The 19,841-nt window shown below is 40.4% G+C and overlaps 1 protein-coding gene across 1 annotated transcript in view; it reads right to left on the bottom strand.

The window, feature by feature from the left end:
- LOC306935035 (receptor-interacting serine/threonine-protein kinase 3-like) overlaps positions 1 to 19,841 on the bottom strand; it is a gene marked incomplete at both ends in the record, with an annotated part of 90,758 nt that overhangs the window by 58,936 nt on the left and 11,981 nt on the right. The window contains one exon of the mRNA XM_079517856.1: positions 3,176 to 3,331. Coding sequence (XP_079373982.1) covers positions 3,176 to 3,331 — 156 coding nt within the window. The remainder of the gene's footprint in view (positions 1 to 3,175; positions 3,332 to 19,841) is intronic.

The following is a 19,841-nucleotide window of genomic DNA, read 5'->3' as shown; positions in this document are numbered from 1 at the left end:
TACAATGTGTGTACTAGGGGTTTCTGACTCATTATTGTTGAAAGGTGAACAGGCGGGTAATAAGTTTTGGAGAAGGCTTAACCTGTTGAAGTGTTTATAATAACAAGGTTTGAGGGCAGACCCAAAAAAGATGATCAATCAAGATAAGGGGAGCATAGGGGGGTATTTGAGGAGGTAGGCTAGAGACAGAGGGGATCTTTTTTTTTTCATTCTAACAGTGTTCTCTTGGGTGAGCAGTTCTCTGTATTAGGATCCCAGTCACATTGTACCTTTTTTCCCTTTTTTAGATTTGATCTTAGTCATTTTTTCCCGCTGTATTTTTCTATCATTTTGTTTTTTGTCTTTTAATAATTTTTCCTGTAAACCGTATATTTGCTGATCTTCTGGAGAAATAAACTCTTTTTTGGATTTACAACAACTTCTGCTTTCTGTTCATCTATTCCGGTGAGTAAATGTATATAATGTAATGTATAAACATGCCATGTTTAGGGTTGCCATATTGCAAACCCTATTTCACCACGTGTATGCTGGACAAGTGATCAGTGGACAGTGGATCAGCAGGCTACCCCGGGAAGTAGCAGCAAGTAGTCTCCTCAGGCGAGTCGCTGGGAACTCTTGCCGTTTTTCCTGTGAGAAGGGGCTGCTCCTCTCTCTATGCGAGCCGTGTAGCAGGGAGAGAGTGGTGCTCTCTCACTCAACTGAACAGTACATTTCCTGGGCCTTATCGGCGAGCCGCGGTATTGCCCTGGGATTTGACTGCACCACAACATATTCCTGAATTTTCCGCTGTAACGGTAGAGGGGAACCCGACAAGGCAATTTCAACTGACAGAGGGAGTGACCGACCATGCTTGAACCTACAAGGGGTACAGTTTGTGTCCTGGTACACTCAGCCTGTCAACAGAGGTCATTATTCTTTTCCATGTCGTCAGCCAGTTCCCTCTTTATCAGTACAATAAGCATTTTATATGTCTTTACTGTCGCTTATCGACCTGTTCTTTAACAGTACAATAAGCATTTTATATGTCTTTACTGTCGCTTATCGACCTGTTCTTTAACAGTACAATAAGCATTTTATATGTCTTTACTGTCGCTTATCGACCTGTTCTTTAACAGTACAATAAGCATTTTATATGTCTTTACTGTCGCTTATCGACCTGTTCTTTAACAGTACAATAAGCATTTTATATGTCTTTACTGTCGCTTATCGACCTGTTCTTTAACAGTACAATAAGCATTTTATATGTCTTTACTGTCGCTTATGGACCTGTTCTTTAACAGTACAATAAGCATTTTATATGTCTTTACTGTCGCTTATCGACCATCTTGATAACGTGTTTGCACCATGTTGCAAACACTTCAACCACGGCTAATACTAAATAATTTTTGCTCCTATATGAAAATGAAAATGTTACCAAACCAACAACCACTAAGACTTGACTAAATGTTACCAAACCAACAACAACCACTAAGACTTGACTAAATGTTACCAAACCAACAACCACTAAGACTTGACTAAATGTTACCAAACCAACAACCACTAAGACTTGACTAAATGTTACCAAACCCTAACCAACAACCACTAAGACTTGACTAAATGTTACCAAACCACCAACAACCACTAAGACTTGACTAAATGTTACCAAACCACCAACAACCACTAAGACTTGACTAAATGTTACCAAACCCTAACCAACAACCACTAAGACTTGACTAAATGTTACCAAACCACCAACAACCACTAAGACTTGACTAAATGTTACCAAACCCTAACCAACAACCACTAAGACTTGACTAAATGTTACCAAACCACCAACAACCACTAAGACTTGACTAAATGTTACCAAACCCTAACCAACAACCACTAAGACTTGACTAAATGTTACCAAACCACCAACAACCACTAAGACTTGACTAAATGTTACCAAACCACCAACAACCACTAAGACTTGACTAAATGTTACCAAACCAACAACCACTAAGACTTGACTAAATGTTACCAAACCACCAACAACCACTAAGACTTGACTAAATGTTACCAAACCAACAACCACTAAGACTTGACTAAATGTTACCAAACCAACAACCACTAAGACTTGACTAAATGTTACCAAACCACCAACAACCACTAAGACTTGACTAAATGTTACCAAACCAACAACCACTAAGACTTGACTAAATGTTACCAAACCACCAACAACCACTAAGACTTGACTAAGACGTGAATCCCATGACTCCTTCAAAACCGCTCTCAAAGGGCACCTACGGACGGCTGCGATTCCAAACTGGCCCCTCGTAAATAAAATATGAATCCCCCCCCCCACCCTCACTGTATATGTTTCCTTTCCCTTTTACCTCCTTACATGATTTCCTGTTTTTTGTATATTTGGTGTAGGTGTAGACCTGCAGACCATTCAGACCACCAGGTGTAGACCACCAGGTGTAGACCACCAGGTGTAGACCTGCAGACCATTCAGACCACCAGGTGTAGACCCATTCAGACCACCAGGTGTAGACCACCAGGTGTAGACCCATTCAGACCACCAGGTGTAGACCACCAGGTGTAGACCCATTCAGACCACCAGGTGTAGACCACCAGGTGTAGACCACCAGGTGTAGACCCATTCAGACCACCAGGTGTAGACCACCAGGTGTAGACCCATCAGACCACCAGGTGTAGACCCATTCAGACCACCAGGTGTAGACCACCAGGTGTAGACCACCAGGTGTAGACCCATTCAGACCACCAGGTGTAGACCACCAGGTGTAGACCCATCAGACCACCAGGTGTAGACCCATTCAGACCACCAGGTGTAGACCCATTCAGACCACCAGGTGTAGACCACCAGGTGTAGACCCATTCAGACCACCAGGTGTAGACCACCAGGTGTAGACCCATTCAGACCACCAGGTGTAGACCACCAGGTGTAGACCCATTCAGACCACCAGGTGTAGACCACCAGGTGTAGACCCATTCAGACCACCAGGTGTAGACCACCAGGTGTAGACCACCAGGTGTAGACCCATTCAGACCACCAGGTGTAGACCACCAGGTGTAGACCCATTCAGACCACCAGGTGTAGACCACCAGGTGTAGACCACCAGGTGTAGACCCATTCAGACCACCAGGTGTAGACCACCAGGTGTAGACCCATTCAGACCACCAGTAGGCTCACCTTGGCATTCAGTCCTGAGTCCAGCAGCACGTTGCCAGGCTTCAGGTCTCGGTGGATGAGGGGAGGAGTCAGACTGTGAAGGTAGTTCATGCCCAGAGCCACTTGGTGGACCAATCGAAACACCAGAGACCAGGGTGGGAGGTCCTTTAGTTTGTTCTGGAGAGGGGGGGACAGAAACATTTCATTAGGGGCGGCATTAGCCTCGGAAACCCAGACGTTTTTATTTCCAGGGAAATAATTAACGTCTGGGTCTGAGTCAACTTCAATACGGCATAGAGTAGCGCAAACGTCGGTCTCTCTCTGCTGATTTCTGATCGTCAGGGGTGGGCAACTTTGACGATGAGGGCCACTATAGTTCCACACTCACTCCAGAGGGCCACTATAGTTCCACACTCACTCCAGAGGGCCACTATAGTTCCACACTCACTCCAGAGGGCCACTATAGTTCCACACTCACTCCAGAGGGCCACTATAGTTCCACACCTCACTCCAGAGGGCCACTATAGTTCCACACTCACTCCAGAGGGCCACTATAGTTCCACACTCACTCCAGAGGGCCACTATAGTTCCACACTCACTCCAGAGGGCCACTATAGTTCCACACTCACTCCAAAGGGCCACTATAGTTCCACACTCACTCCAGAGGGCCACTATAGTTCCACACTCACTCCAGAGGGCCACTATAGTTCCACACCTCACTCCAGAGGACCACTATAGTTCCACACTCACTCCAGAGGGCCACTATAGTTCCACACTCACTCCAGAGGGCCACTATAGTTCCACACCTCACTCCAGAGGGCCACTATAGTTCCACACTCACTCCAGAGGGCCACTATAGTTCCACACTCACTCCAGAGGGCCACTATAGTTCCACACTCACTCCAGAGGGCCACTATATAGTTCTACACTCACTCCAGAGGGCCACTATATAGTTCCAAGTAGTCTATATATAGGGCTGTACCTTACACATTTTTGCCACTGGGGGCGCTAGTGAGTAATTTATGTTAATTTATGTTAATGTATTCATACATTCCATACATTCCATACATTCCATAACTCATAAACCCATAACTCATAAAATCATAAATATAATTAGCATAATAATAATTATAAAATTCCACGCATTCCCTAAATTCCATGCATACCTTAATGTTTATGTATGTGATGTATTGCCATGCTTTTGTTATTGCTTAAGTGTTAAGCTTAAGTGTTTTATATCATTAAATGTTTAAGTCTGTCCCTATCTCTCCCTATCTCTCTATGTCCCATTCATGTCACAGCCTGTGACCCCCTCCCTCTCTCTCTCTGTCCCCTGCCTGCGTGTTTTCAGGAAGGGGGGGTTGTCCCTCAGACAGACAGACTCCAGGTGTGCATAGAACAATAGAAAGTTTAGATTAACCTCTATGTGGGGTGGGGGTGGGGGGTCCCTTATCTTTTAGAAGTGCCAGCTGGCAGTTGTAAACCCCTCCCCCCTCAAAACATCTGTTTGTTGCGTTAATGTGTTAATTAGATGTAGTTAAAACCGGGGGTGGGGGATCCCTTATCTTTTTGATGTGCCAGGTGCAGTTGTAAACCCCCTCCCCCATCATTAGAGGGGGGTGGGGGTCCCCTTCTCTTTGAAAGTGACAGGTGACAGGTGACAGGTACCAGGTGACAGGTGACAGGTGACAGGTGCCAGGTGCCAGGTGACAGGTGACAGGTGACCGATGACAGCAGCTGACAGCTGACAGGAAAACACACAGCTTTTGTGTTGGTATAACCTAACATTGCAATTTCCAGGTGCATATATACGTTGGAGTATTGGGTGTACAGTAGGTGTACACTATTGAGTACAGGTATGAAAAAATAAAAGTATGAATAAATTATGCAAATTTAAAAAATAAAATGAATTTAAGCAAAACTTATAATGAAAAATAAAGAAATAGGAAAAGGTTTGTACAATGGTTGGCTAGATATTAGGTGTATAGATTCTATTGAGTTGTGTAGGCTCTGAGCTAACCTGTGTATGTATACAGAACCTGTGACATTAGGGGACCAATATTTTCTGCTATTATTGTTACCCTCCAAACGTGTTGATGCTCTTAACATGTACCCTTGAAGTTGTGTATTTGTCCAAGATTTGCGGATTGTACATTTGTACAATATGGTTATGATCATTGGGACCAGTTCAAGTAGTGATTATTACTTTCATGCAGCATATGACCAAGTTGTATATAGTTATAGTTAGTACATGGATTCCAACCATGAGGCCCGAGTTCTACTCTTTGTGTGGGAAATATAAGTTTATGTTTTCAATTATAGTGAAAGTTAATGATACCCCATAGTGGCCAATATCTATAGAGATGATTACACTGCAATACCACTTATGACCTGATGTGATTTCAGCCCCCATAGTGCAGTGGTTTTCAAACAATAGGCCGGGGGCCACCGGGGGGTCCTTGAGTGGGTGGGTGAGGTGATCCCTCTGCAGCTAAATCATGGAGAGTTGGTAACCAATTGGACTTGAGAGTTGTAAAAGGAAATCAAATGGTACCACAAAAGTTCAAATATTGCAAAGTTATTCTGTCATTTTTGTAGTTACGGCGCTTGTAGAAATGTTTGGAATAACGATCATGATATTTTTAAAATAAGCCCACCGTTATGATCCATGGCTATATCACTCATCAAGCTTTACATCTAGACAGTTTCTTCAATGGGTAATATTCAGCACGAGACATCGATGATTGTGTTATAGGCAGTGTTGGAACTAGCGCCCAAGTACATTAAGCCTACATACTTTACATAACGAAACTACTTTTTTCTATAACTTGTAATGTGACTCTTATAGTTATCTCTTATAGCTACTGTGTTCTCAATGTGTGAGTTAGTAGTTACCCATATTGCGTAATCTAATCCAAAGGAACCGTCTCCTTCTCCTGCCAGTGCGGAGTCTGTCATGCAAACTGCCATGGTGCGCTGAGTGCACCCCCGAGTGGGACACATTCCACATGAGAAAGAAAAAGTGGCTTCCACAGGGCATAACGTCATATAATCAACAGAATAATAATTACTTACTTAGGCCTGTCTGTGCATGGGGGCAGGGTATCAGTATTATATCGATATCATTAGACTGGATATTGTCTGTGATTTTGGATATTGTACTATTGGCATAAGTGTTAAGAGTAGAGCTTAAAACACACCACAACTGGACAAGTGACATTAGGGAATATGTTTTCTTTGAACAACATTGGTTATAGGTAACTTGAATATTAACAGCTGTAAATACAGCTGACTGTATCGGTGAACAGGTCCAGACTTACAGTATAGCATGAAGATCAGTTATACAATGCAGCCTGACTATTTTCACCTAGCTATAACATTTTCCCTCCCCATACATGATAAAATCACCCGCGTGCAACTGTGCACATAGATAGATGGAATCCCTCTCGTTCATACTTAGCCCATAAGCACTCCACTCCCCCTTAGCCCATAGCACTTGACGTAGCACATAACCGAGCCTCAATGATCTTACAGGCATATTCAAAAGGCATAACTTATGTAATTTAGATAGTATTATATGTAGTATACAAGATTACAAGATATTACACTATGTAGAAGGGAGTTCCACCCTTGCCTCTAGCCTATGGTCAGTCTGGTCAGTCTGGTGTATCTCAGAAGCAGGACCGGGTACATGCAGAACATTGTCACTTTTTACTTGCACCCTGTTATTAAACTAAGGGCTTAAATTGTCTGAGCTGCTCAGTGCCTTCTTTTTCATAGATATTACACGGTTAGACTGAGGTTATTGACTAGCGTATTATTCTTGGCAACCTTTTATGTATTTGATGCATTACCTTGGGGAGGGGGTCCTTGCTCGCTGTAAATTGCTCTGGATTCAGAACATCGGTTAAATAAATGCCTAAACTGTAAAATTGTAAACTACATAGCGATGCTATTACAACAACACGAGAATTACACAAAATCAAAGGCTACACAAAAAACAAAACAAAACTTGACAAAACAAGCACAAACCATAAAAACACAAGATGTACATTAAACAAAAAAAAAATTATGACAACATATACGTAACACAAACAACAAAAATAAGAAACAAAACACATTATGAAAAAAGAAAACATGGATACAAAAACAGAACACAAAACAAAACTTAACAAACAAATCACAAAAACACAAGACATACATTAAACAAACATTATGACAACATGAAGCACAGAATTCAAAACTCAACGCAACACAACAAAATAATACAAGACATACATTAAACAAAAAATGATGACAACATGAAGCATACAGAATTCAAAAACACAACACAAGCTTTTGCTCATTATCACAAAACAGTATAAATCAAAAGTAAGCACAAATATCAAAAGTGTTCAAATGTACATGTATGGAGGTTAGATTTGACGGAGGGGCACTATAGTGCAGCCTCCAACTTTTCAGCCTAGCCTAGAGGTGGAAAACTGTTTCATGTTTTATCAAAATATGCTAATGTTACACAGTAAATGTGTAAAACACATTTTATATTACTCCTCCAGATTCTGCCCCAAAGAAAAATCCCACAATTTGTTACATAGTATCTCTATAGTCATGTGTTCAGGAAGGATCTATCCGATATTTCATATTCCATCCTAATTGTCTAACATTGGCTTTCAAAGTTTACAGTATTGACCCTGTTTTGAACAAAGAATCATCAAATCATGAACGCAGTGTGTAATTTATGTGAAATCATTGGGGTTCATCCATCTCTACATTTTTCTTAAGAAAACCGTGTAATGGGGCCCTAGTAAAACTCTGTACTTTTCTTGGAGTCCTTTCAATGCTTTTTAGCTCTTTCAAGGTTATTTATCTGTTGATCTGTATGATTGTTCGTACATTCCTACAGATACACTTAAAACTAGTATGAGTGTATGCTAATGTTGATTGACCGGAAAGTATGTACATGAACATATAGGTTACATCGATATGATATACATGCTTACTTTAAACATGTACTAGCTTGTATAATCTTGTAAACCCCAAAATATCGAAAATATATCGTTGGTGTAGTTTGCCTTGAGAAATGAACATTCACCTCTGCTGAAGTAAACATGCTGATTCAACAGTGTGTCACCAGGTATAAAACTCGAAAGGACTAGCTTACATGTTAGACATCTGTGCTGGTCATCCACCCCAATATGAATCATGTTAGCAGGGTCCCCCTAGCCATGCAAATTTAGATTTAGATTTTAACCCATAATTAATGTTTGATTTGATTCTGGGGACATTGGTTGTTGGAGGTAGTCCACACAATACGGCATCATGGGCATACGTAGAATTGTCATCATGTGCAATATTACGGCATCCGTCAGTATAGTTCATCCAATTAATTCAGTCTGCCATAGATCCATCAAAATATGGATCTATACCAGTGGGTACATATTGTCTATGTTTATAAATTATTCTGTCAAAAATTGTGGGTCGTCCATTTTCGGGGTTTAAGTGGAATGGTGTTTCATCTTCATTAGAGGTGTAATACGGATTTGCATTAAAAGTAGAAAATGGGTTTCTTGTTGTTGTTTTGCCAGAATCCGGTTCTAGTAGACATGACCGTCTGTTATCCATACCCTAAGGTTAGGGTTATCCGTGGTTGCCAGGAACGTTTGTGATGGTTGTATGGGATGCAATGAGTTATTTTGTAGGATCTCTGTGAGTATCTGTGACGGATACACTTTGCTTACACTATAACACACTAATGTATGTGGATACTAGGTACCTCCTAGGTACTAGGTTCCGAGGGGTGGGTCATTCAATTTCAATTCAATTTCAATGGATCCACATGAACCAGTAATAGTGACAGTGGTTCAAAACAGTATTCTCCCATACCATTTTAATTTCTGTAAGACTGGTTATAAGTCATTTTAGAAAATGTCTGTAAACCCCCAACTACTGTATAGTGATGGATTGAATATTAATTTAATACATTCTGGTATTCTGAATTCTCCTAGAGTCTGATACACTACCAGCCACAACATAAACATTAAGGTATGAAATTATTATATATTTTACCATGTGAGAAACTAACTCTACATTTTAGTAGTTTAGTAGTTTAGTTCTAATAATATAGCATACCGTCTCTATAGCCTGATAGACTACCATATATTGCTATGTCTAAAGAAATCTGAGATGAAATAATATTTTGTCTATACTCTATGTATACTATATCTATTTACTAAAACGCCCCCATCAAATGGAGCTTACCCCCTAACCATGTCGTGAGCGGACATGCCGGTAGAAGCCATCATGGAGATAATGGATGCAAGACTAGTGCTAAGAAAAAACACTGGTATATTTTGTGAAATTATTATTTCACACACCGACTATGTATTAAATTTACTTTATGAGTCAATGTTAATCACATACAGCGAGCGTAGGACCCTAACGGGGTTGATACGTTCTGGAAGTTACGATTCAGTAACTCAACTTATGGATAACATTATGAGCAACGGCCAATCCATAGAGTTTCTAACGATGATGCAAGACGATCGGTTATTAGCCCGTTTCCCTACTCTGAAGACGCTGAGAGTGCAATACACTGAGTCTATCGGAGCTGTAACCCCGCGACCTCGTATGTGTGCGGAAAACATAATAGGACCACATGAAAACATAATGGACGATAAATGGCGCATTCTTGACATGAAAGTGGATTCATTTCTGATGACGGGGTTATTCAAAGAGACATGTTATTGTTGGCAACTTGGCATCTTGAATTGTAGCTTTGTAAACAGATTTGAATAACATCGAGGTGGGGGGGCGTGGTGTTTGGAGTCATGTCCCTATTTAAAAGGGTGGCCTGCTGATCTGTAGGCATGCTATGCTTGCGGAGAAAAGACAGCTAGGCTTATTCACGTCAGAAAGATAAGGTTAGGAGATAATTCCTCAAGAAACAACCTTTTTCATCAATTATTTCCTCTCAATATTAGTCATGGAGGCGATGGATAAACGACGGTCCCATAATGAATCAGTGGAACACCAGCCGTTATCGTCAACCGAACCAATCGATGCAAATACATCTATCGTACCTATATTCGACGCATACGATCCTTTCAAAGTATGGGGGTATGTGAATCTGCAAGAGGACAGATTGGTCTATACACCGGATCTCAAATTATACGAAGAGAGAATGGAGGACGAGGTCATGACTGGTGAACTGTTAAGCATCCATATGCCGATAATTGATGAGGACGACCTGGTGGAGGATGATGAGGAGGACATAGTGGACTCTGATTTGGAGGGGCTAATATTCGATCCTGACAACAAGTATTTTGCGCCGATTGAACCGTTGGACTTGACTACAAGCAAGAAAACTCCGAAAATGGACAAATTGGACAACTACCCATCACAATCCCCTCACGCACCAGAACCGAACTATGAAACACAGAACTATTCAAAACCACTGCCATCCCCTGCAGACTCTGGTGATGAGGATGCAACATCCCCTATAGCTGCACCCAAGGCCTGGATCTCGGAGTCTGCTTCACCTACAGTCAAAACTAACTGGGTGAAACCCAGAACTAGCTGGATGAAACCCAAAACTAAATGGATGAACCGAATGGATGACATTCTTCATGTCCCCACATATGGAATGGGTCGCATGAATGTTAAAGATATAAAGATTGCATTAAAATTATGGGATATCGAACACGAACAGAAAAACAGAGATTCACATGAAGGGGCCTGTTAGAGATACATTAGTACATTAATCTCTGATAGATATGATTATCCTTTTACCTAGACCTAGATAAAACCATCATTGATAACTCAACGATTGCAAACTAATAGTATTGAACTGTATCATTGACAACTCAACGATTGCACGCTAATAGTATTGAACTGTATAATCTAAGCAGTATGATTGCTTTACCCATTTTGTACTATATGATTTAATTTGACATGTCTATTAAATGTGTTATGTAACATACCTATGTAAATATATGTTATGTTTCTCGCTAAATAAAAATATCAAACATATTTTGATTGTTGTTTTTAGTTTTTATTCACTATTACCTGTGTTAGATTCTAGCTAGGTTCTTACGTGGGTAGTATACTAAGCTTTGTAACTATTGTAACTAATTAGGATTATGCCATGGTGAATGGTCCTTCCTTCTTTTGCTGTGGGTGTAGACCTATAAAACAGCGCTGAACCTCAAAGGTCAGCCATGAATAAAGGTGTTTTACATAACCAGAATTGGAAGGCTCCACCTCTCTGAGGGTGTTGTTAAATACCAAATACCATGGGGGTGTATAGCATAGGCTACTCCGTAATATACGATACATGTCAAAGCGTGAGACATTGAGACATTGAGACACTGAAAGAGCTCTGAAATGAAAGAACGAAAGAAAGAAAGAAGAATTTACTCTACCTGCTATCAAGACGATGATAGAAAGGTTTGGGATTTATCTGAGGGGAGGAAAATAAGAATGACATTCTCACCATTCATATACTACCCGTATATCGAACTATATACATTGGAAGCAGGGGTTAGTATGTTTGAAGACAGAGTGCCTTACATACGAGTTTATGAATCTGAATATGAGAAATTGGTACCAGCTATTCTAGAGTTCTGTAATTATTTGCAATTGGTATCAAAAATACATCTAGATTATATAGAACCATCTCAAATTGTACGCGTAGACGATACAATACCTATTCGTAATAAAGCAGAGGGGTTCATCGTGGATTGTTCTAGATCAAATTTATGGTTGTTATTGAGATACAAATCTCAAGGCGCTACTCCGCTTCAAATTCCTAAAAGTATTATGGAAAAAGAAAAAGACTTCCCTATTCAACTATCCGTTGACGTGAAAGATTTGGGGATTCTAAGGCATGTATTGAGAGTAGGTTTTGATTTTTTCAAAGCAACTAGAGAGAGGCGAAAGATAACTTTGCTTGAAGACCGTATTAGGGGGTTTAGTCATGTCAGTCATGCAGTCACTGAAAATAACCCTAGGCGTGTGGATTACCAGGCATGCCCTACCGGCCGTACAGGGTTTTCGTTCGGTGATTATATACCTAATAGGCCTACTGGTATCGATCTCGCAAAACCGGCTGGCGCTACATTATTCTCAATGCCTGACGACAGCCTGGAAAATGACGCACCAACAATTGCAGATACTACGCCCACCCCTCCTACACTATAGGTAAAAGGCGAACTCCTCCTCCTCTTCCTTATACACCGTTGTCTTATACTCCATGCATGCAATTGCGATATGATCATTGATCATTCACCATGGAGGACTCTACTTTTTCAGTGGGAGAATCCAGCTCAAGTGGAGGAGACAAAGCTTGGTGGATGGACCCTCGGCGGACTGTGTATGAGACACCATCATGGTGGAATCCCACCAGTACTGGGGATACGGACGAAGACGATGAATATGATGATATGGACAAAGACTATGAATATGATGAGAGGGCATTTTGGGGCTATGATAAGGGGGACGCTGAATATTTTGAGAGGGTAGACCTATTATCCACAAATTCACCCGTCCCCCATGACACTCCAACCACCTCAACAGTGCTTTCGACGCCATCCCCAGTGAATTTGCCCCTGACTATGGATGAGAATGACGGGGTGATCAGTACAGTACATATAGATATTATGAAAATACGGGTTGTTAAACTACTCGAAAAGGTTATAACTGAGCATATGAAAGAGGGTTGCCATGGCTGTCAAATAGATCATCCTAGTCAAACCGAACATTCATGTTTAGGCCCTACGCCTAGATATTACTTCTACAATCATTTTAAAGATTTAATGAAAAAACTATGGACTGATGAATTTATACCTAGGGTTATGAAGGTATTGGAAACTCACGGAATTGTAGCACCACTGTCGAGAATCCATGGAATATGCAGATGTTTTCTGCATGACCTGAAGGATTTACCCTATATACACGCAAAAATCAAAGACATAACTAATGTCCCGATGAATGACCCGCTTGCATAGTTGCATATATTGCAAATAGTTTGATGACCTGTTATTGTCACATATTGTACATACTATACATTGTATGTACTGTATTGAGAAAACTAAATGTTTTTATTTAATGAATGTTTGTGTATATTATGTTATCTTCTTTTTTTCTTTTTTTTAACTACATGACTACGACTACTACTACTACATGTATTGTGTAACATACCTGTGTAAATATGTATGTCAAATATAATTTCATGTTTTTCTTGCTAAATAAAAATATTGTTTCATCAAAATATTATTTCATCTCAGATTTCTTTAGACATAGCAATATATGGTAGTCTATCAGGCTATAGAGACGGTATGCTATATTATTAGAACTAAACTACTAAACTACTAAAATGTAGAGTTAGTTTCTCACATGGTAAAATATATAATAATTTCATACCTTAATGTTTATGTTGTGGCTGGTAGTGTATCAGACTCTAGGAGAATTCAGAATACCAGAATGTATTAAATTAATATTCAATCCATCACTATACAGTAGTTGGGGGTTTACAGACATTTTCTAAAATGACTTATAACCAGTCTTACAGAAATTAAAATGGTATGGGAGAATACTGTTTTGAACCACTGTCACTATTACTGGTTCATGTGGATCCATTGAAATTGAATTGAAATTGAATGACCCACCCCTCGGAACCTAGTACCTAGGAGGTACCTAGTATCCACATACATTAGTGTGTTATAGTGTAAGCAAAGTGTATCCGTCACAGATACTCACAGAGATCCTACAAAATAACTCATTGCATCCCATACAACCATCACAAACGTTCCTGGCAACCACGGATAACCCTAACCTTAGGGTATGGATAACAGACGGTCATGTCTACTAGAACCGGATTCTGGCAAAACAACAACAAGAAACCCATTTTCTACTTTTAATGCAAATCCGTATTACACCTCTAATGAAGATGAAACACCATTCCACTTAAACCCCGAAAATGGACGACCCACAATTTTTGACAGAATAATTTATAAACATAGACAATATGTACCCACTGGTATAGATCCATATTTTGATGGATCTATGGCAGACTGAATTAATTGGATGAACTATACTGACGGATGCCGTAATATTGCACATGATGACAATTCTACGTATGCCCATGATGCCGTATTGTGTGGACTACCTCCAACAACCAATGTCCCCAGAATCAAATCAAACATTAATTATGGGTTAAAATCTAAATCTAAATTTGCATGGCTAGGGGGACCCTGCTAACATGATTCATATTGGGGTGGATGACCAGCACAGATGTCTAACATGTAAGCTAGTCCTTTCGAGTTTTATACCTGGTGACACACTGTTGAATCAGCATGTTTACTTCAGCAGAGGTGAATGTTCATTTCTCAAGGCAAACTACACCAACGATATATTTTCGATATTTTGGGGTTTACAAGATTATACAAGCTAGTACATGTTTAAAGTAAGCATGTATATCATATCGATGTAACCTATATGTTCATGTACATACTTTCCGGTCAATCAACATTAGCATACACTCATACTAGTTTTAAGTGTATCTGTAGGAATGTACGAACAATCATACAGATCAACAGATAAATAACCTTGAAAGAGCTAAAAAGCATTGAAAGGACTCCAAGAAAAGTACAGAGTTTTACTAGGGCCCCATTACACGGTTTTCTTAAGAAAAATGTAGAGATGGATGAACCCCAATGATTTCACATAAATTACACACTGCGTTCATGATTTGATGATTCTTTGTTCAAAACAGGGTCAATACTGTAAACTTTGAAAGCCAATGTTAGACAATTAGGATGGAATATGAAATATCGGATAGATCCTTCCTGAACACATGACTATAGAGATACTATGTAACAAATTGTGGGATTTTTCTTTGGGGCAGAATCTGGAGGAGTAATATAAAATGTGTTTTACACATTTACTGTGTAACATTAGCATATTTTGATAAAACATGAAACAGTTTTCCACCTCTAGGCTAGGCTGAAAAGTTGGAGGCTGCACTATAGTGCCCCTCCGTCAAATCTAACCTCCATACATGTACATTTGAACACTTTTGATATTTGTGCTTACTTTTGATTTATACTGTTTTGTGATAATGAGCAAAAGCTTGTGTTGTGTTTTTGAATTCTGTATGCTTCATGTTGTCATCATTTTTTGTTTAATGTATGTCTTGTATTATTTTGTTGTGTTGCGTTGAGTTTTGAATTCTGTGCTTCATGTTGTCATAATGTTTGTTTAATGTATGTCTTGTGTTTTTGTGATTTGTTTGTTAAGTTTTGTTTTGTGTTCTGTTTTTGTATCCATGTTTTCTTTTTTCATAATGTGTTTTGTTTCTTATTTTTGTTGTTTGTGTTACGTATATGTTGTCATAATTTTTTTTTTGTTTAATGTACATCTTGTGTTTTTATGGTTTGTGCTTGTTTTGTCAAGTTTTGTTTTGTTTTTTGTGTAGCCTTTGATTTTGTGTAATTCTCGTGTTGTTGTAATAGCATCGCTATGTAGTTTACAATTTTACAGTTTAGGCATTTATTTAACCGATGTTCTGAATCCAGAGCAATTTACAGCGAGCAAGGACCCCCTCCCCAAGGTAATGCATCAAATACATAAAAGGTTGCCAAGAATAATACGCTAGTCAATAACCTCAGTCTAACCGTGTAATATCTATGAAAAAGAAGGCACTGAGCAGCTCAGACAATTTAAGCCCTTAGTTTAATAACAGGGTGCAAGTAAAAAGTGACAATGTTCTGCATGTACCCGGTCCTGCTTCTGAGATACACCAGACTGACCAGACTGACCATAGGCTAGAGGCAAGGGTGGAACTCCCTTCTACATAGTGTAATATCTTGTAATCTTGTATACTACATATAATACTATCTAAATTACATAAGTTATGCCTTTTGAATATGCCTGTAAGATCATTGAGGCTCGGTTATGTGCTACGTCAAGTGCTATGGGCTAAGGGGGAGTGGAGTGCTTATGGGCTAAGTATGAACGAGAGGGATTCCATCTATCTATGTGCACAGTTGCACGCGGGTGATTTTATCATGTATGGGGAGGGAAAATGTTATAGCTAGGTGAAAATAGTCAGGCTGCATTGTATAACTGATCTTCATGCTATACTGTAAGTCTGGACCTGTTCACCGATACAGTCAGCTGTATTTACAGCTGTTAATATTCAAGTTACCTATAACCAATGTTGTTCAAAGAAAACATATTCCCTAATGTCACTTGTCCAGTTGTGGTGTGTTTTAAGCTCTACTCTTAACACTTATGCCAATAGTACAATATCCAAAATCACAGACAATATCCAGTCTAATGATATCGATATAATACTGATACCCTGCCCCCATGCACAGACAGGCCTAAGTAAGTAATTATTATTCTGTTGATTATATGACGTTATGCCCTGTGGAAGCCACTTTTTCTTTCTCATGTGGAATGTGTCCCACTCGGGGGTGCACTCAGCGCACCATGGCAGTTTGCATGACAGACTCCGCACTGGCAGGAGAAGGAGACGGTTCCTTTGGATTAGATTACGCAATATGGGTAACTACTAACTCACACATTGAGAACACAGTAGCTATAAGAGATAACTATAAGAGTCACATTACAAGTTATAGAAAAAAGTAGTTTCGTTATGTAAAGTATGTAGGCTTAATGTACTTGGGCGCTAGTTCCAACACTGCCTATAACACAATCATCGATGTCTCGTGCTGAATATTACCCATTGAAGAAACTGTCTAGATGTAAAGCTTGATGAGTGATATAGCCATGGATCATAACGGTGGGCTTATTTTAAAAATATCATGATCGTTATTCCAAACATTTCTACAAGCGCCGTAACTACAAAAATGACAGAATAACTTTGCAATATTTGAACTTTTGTGGTACCATTTGATTTCCTTTTACAACTCTCAAGTCCAATTGGTTACCAACTCTCCATGATTTAGCTGCAGAGGGATCACCTCACCCACCCACTCAAGGACCCCCCGGTGGCCCCCGGCCTATTGTTTGAAAACCACTGCACTATGGGGGCTGAAATCACATCAGGTCATAAGTGGTATTGCAGTGTAATCATCTCTATAGATATTGGCCACTATGGGGTATCATTAACTTTCACTATAATTGAAAACATAAACTTATATTTCCCACACAAAGAGTAGAACTCGGGCCTCATGGTTGGAATCCATGTACTAACTATAACTATATACAACTTGGTCATATGCTGCATGAAAGTAATAATCACTACTTGAACTGGTCCCAATGATCATAACCATATTGTACAAATGTACAATCCGCAAATCTTGGACAAATACACAACTTCAAGGGTACATGTTAAGAGCATCAACACGTTTGGAGGGTAACAATAATAGCAGAAAATATTGGTCCCCTAATGTCACAGGTTCTGTATACATACACAGGTTAGCTCAGAGCCTACACAACTCAATAGAATCTATACACCTAATATCTAGCCAACCATTGTACAAACCTTTTCCTATTTCTTTATTTTTCATTATAAGTTTTGCTTAAATTCATTTTATTTTTTAAATTTGCATAATTTATTCATACTTTTATTTTTTCATACCTGTACTCAATAGTGTACACCTACTGTACACCCAATACTCCAACGTATATATGCACCTGGAAATTGCAATGTTAGGTTATACCAACACAAAAGCTGTGTGTTTTCCTGTCAGCTGTCAGCTGCTGTCATCGGTCACCTGTCACCTGTCACCTGGCACCTGGCACCTGTCACCTGTCACCTGTCACCTGGTACCTGTCACCTGTCACCTGTCACTTTCAAAGAGAAGGGGACCCCCACCCCCCTCTAATGATGGGGGAGGGGGTTTACAACTGCACCTGGCACATCAAAAAGATAAGGGATCCCCCACCCCCGGTTTTAACTACATCTAATTAACACATTAACGCAACAAACAGATGTTTTGAGGGGGGAGGGGTTTACAACTGCCAGCTGGCACTTCTAAAAGATAAGGGACCCCCCACCCCCACCCCACATAGAGGTTAATCTAAACTTTCTATTGTTCTATGCACACCTGGAGTCTGTCTGTCTGAGGGACAACCCCCCCTTCCTGAAAACACGCAGGCAGGGGACAGAGAGAGAGAGGGAGGGGGTCACAGGCTGTGACATGAATGGGACATAGAGAGATAGGGAGAGATAGGGACAGACTTAAACATTTAATGATATAAAACACTTAAGCTTAACACTTAAGCAATAACAAAAGCATGGCAATACATCACATACATAAACATTAAGGTATGCATGGAATTTAGGGAATGCGTGGAATTTTATAATTATTATTATGCTAATTATATTTATGATTTTATGAGTTATGGGTTTATGAGTTATGGAATGTATGGAATGTATGGAATGTATGAATACATTAACATAAATTAACATAAATTACTCACTAGCGCCCCCAGTGGCAAAAATGTGTAAGGTACAGCCCTATATATAGACTACTGTTCCACACTCACTCCAGAGGGCCACATTGCATATTACTGTCGTAGCAAAAATAGCCGACCTACAAGCTCAAAACTAAATACAAATACAAATACATTGGACATAAAAAAAACAACGACTAAAAATACTAGTGAGTAGCTGAAATCAATACTATATCAGTATTCGACTATATCAGTATTTGACGATGAGGGCCACTATAGTTCCACACTCACTCCAGAGGGCCACTATAGTTCCACACTCACTCCAGAGGGCCACTATAGTTCCACACTCACTCCAGAGGGCCACTATAGTTCCACACTCACTCCAGAGGGCCACTATATTTCCCCACTCACTCCAGAGGGCCACTATAGTTCCACACTCACTACAGAGGGCCACTATAGTTCCACTATAGTTCCACACTCACTCCAGAGGGCCACTATATTTCCACACCTCACTCCAGAGGGCCACTATAGTTCCACACTCACTCCAGAGGGCCACTATAGTTCCACACTCACTCCAGAGGGCCACTATAGTTCCACACCTCACTCCAGAGGGCCACTATAGTTCCACACTCACTCCAGAGGGCCACTATAGTTCCACACTCACTCCAGAGGGCCACTATAGTTCCACACCTCACTCCAGAGGGCCACTATAGTTCCACACTCACTCCAGAGGGCCACTATAGTTCCACACTCACTCCAGAGGGCCACTATATAGTTCCACACTCACTCCAGAGGACCACTATAGTTCCACACTCACTCCAGAGGGCCACTATAGTTCCACACTCACTCCAGAGGGCCACTATAGTTCCACACTCACTCCAGAGGGCCACTATATAGTTCCACACTCACTCCAGAGGGCCACTATAGTTCCACACTCACTCCAGAGGGCCACTATATAGTTCCACACTCACTCCAGAGGGCCACTATAGTTCCACACTCACTCCAGAGGGCCACTATATAGTTCCACACTCACTCCAGAGGGCCACTATATAGTTCCACACTCACTCCAGAGGGCCACTATAGTTCCACACTCACTCCAGAGGGCCACTATAGTTCCACACTCACTCCAGAGGGCCACTATAGTTCCACACTCACTCCAGAGGGCCACTATAGTTCCACACTCACTCCAGAGGGCCACTATAGTTCCACACCTCACTCCAGAGGGCCACTATAGTTCCACACTCACTCCAGAGGGCCACTATAG

Source organism: Electrona antarctica, assembly GCF_951216825.1.
Source record: "Electrona antarctica genome assembly, chromosome: 13".
NCBI lineage: Eukaryota > Metazoa > Chordata > Actinopteri > Myctophiformes > Myctophidae > Electrona > Electrona antarctica.
The sequence above is the reverse complement of the archived record's forward strand: the minus strand, read 5'-3'. Positions and strand labels throughout refer to the sequence as shown.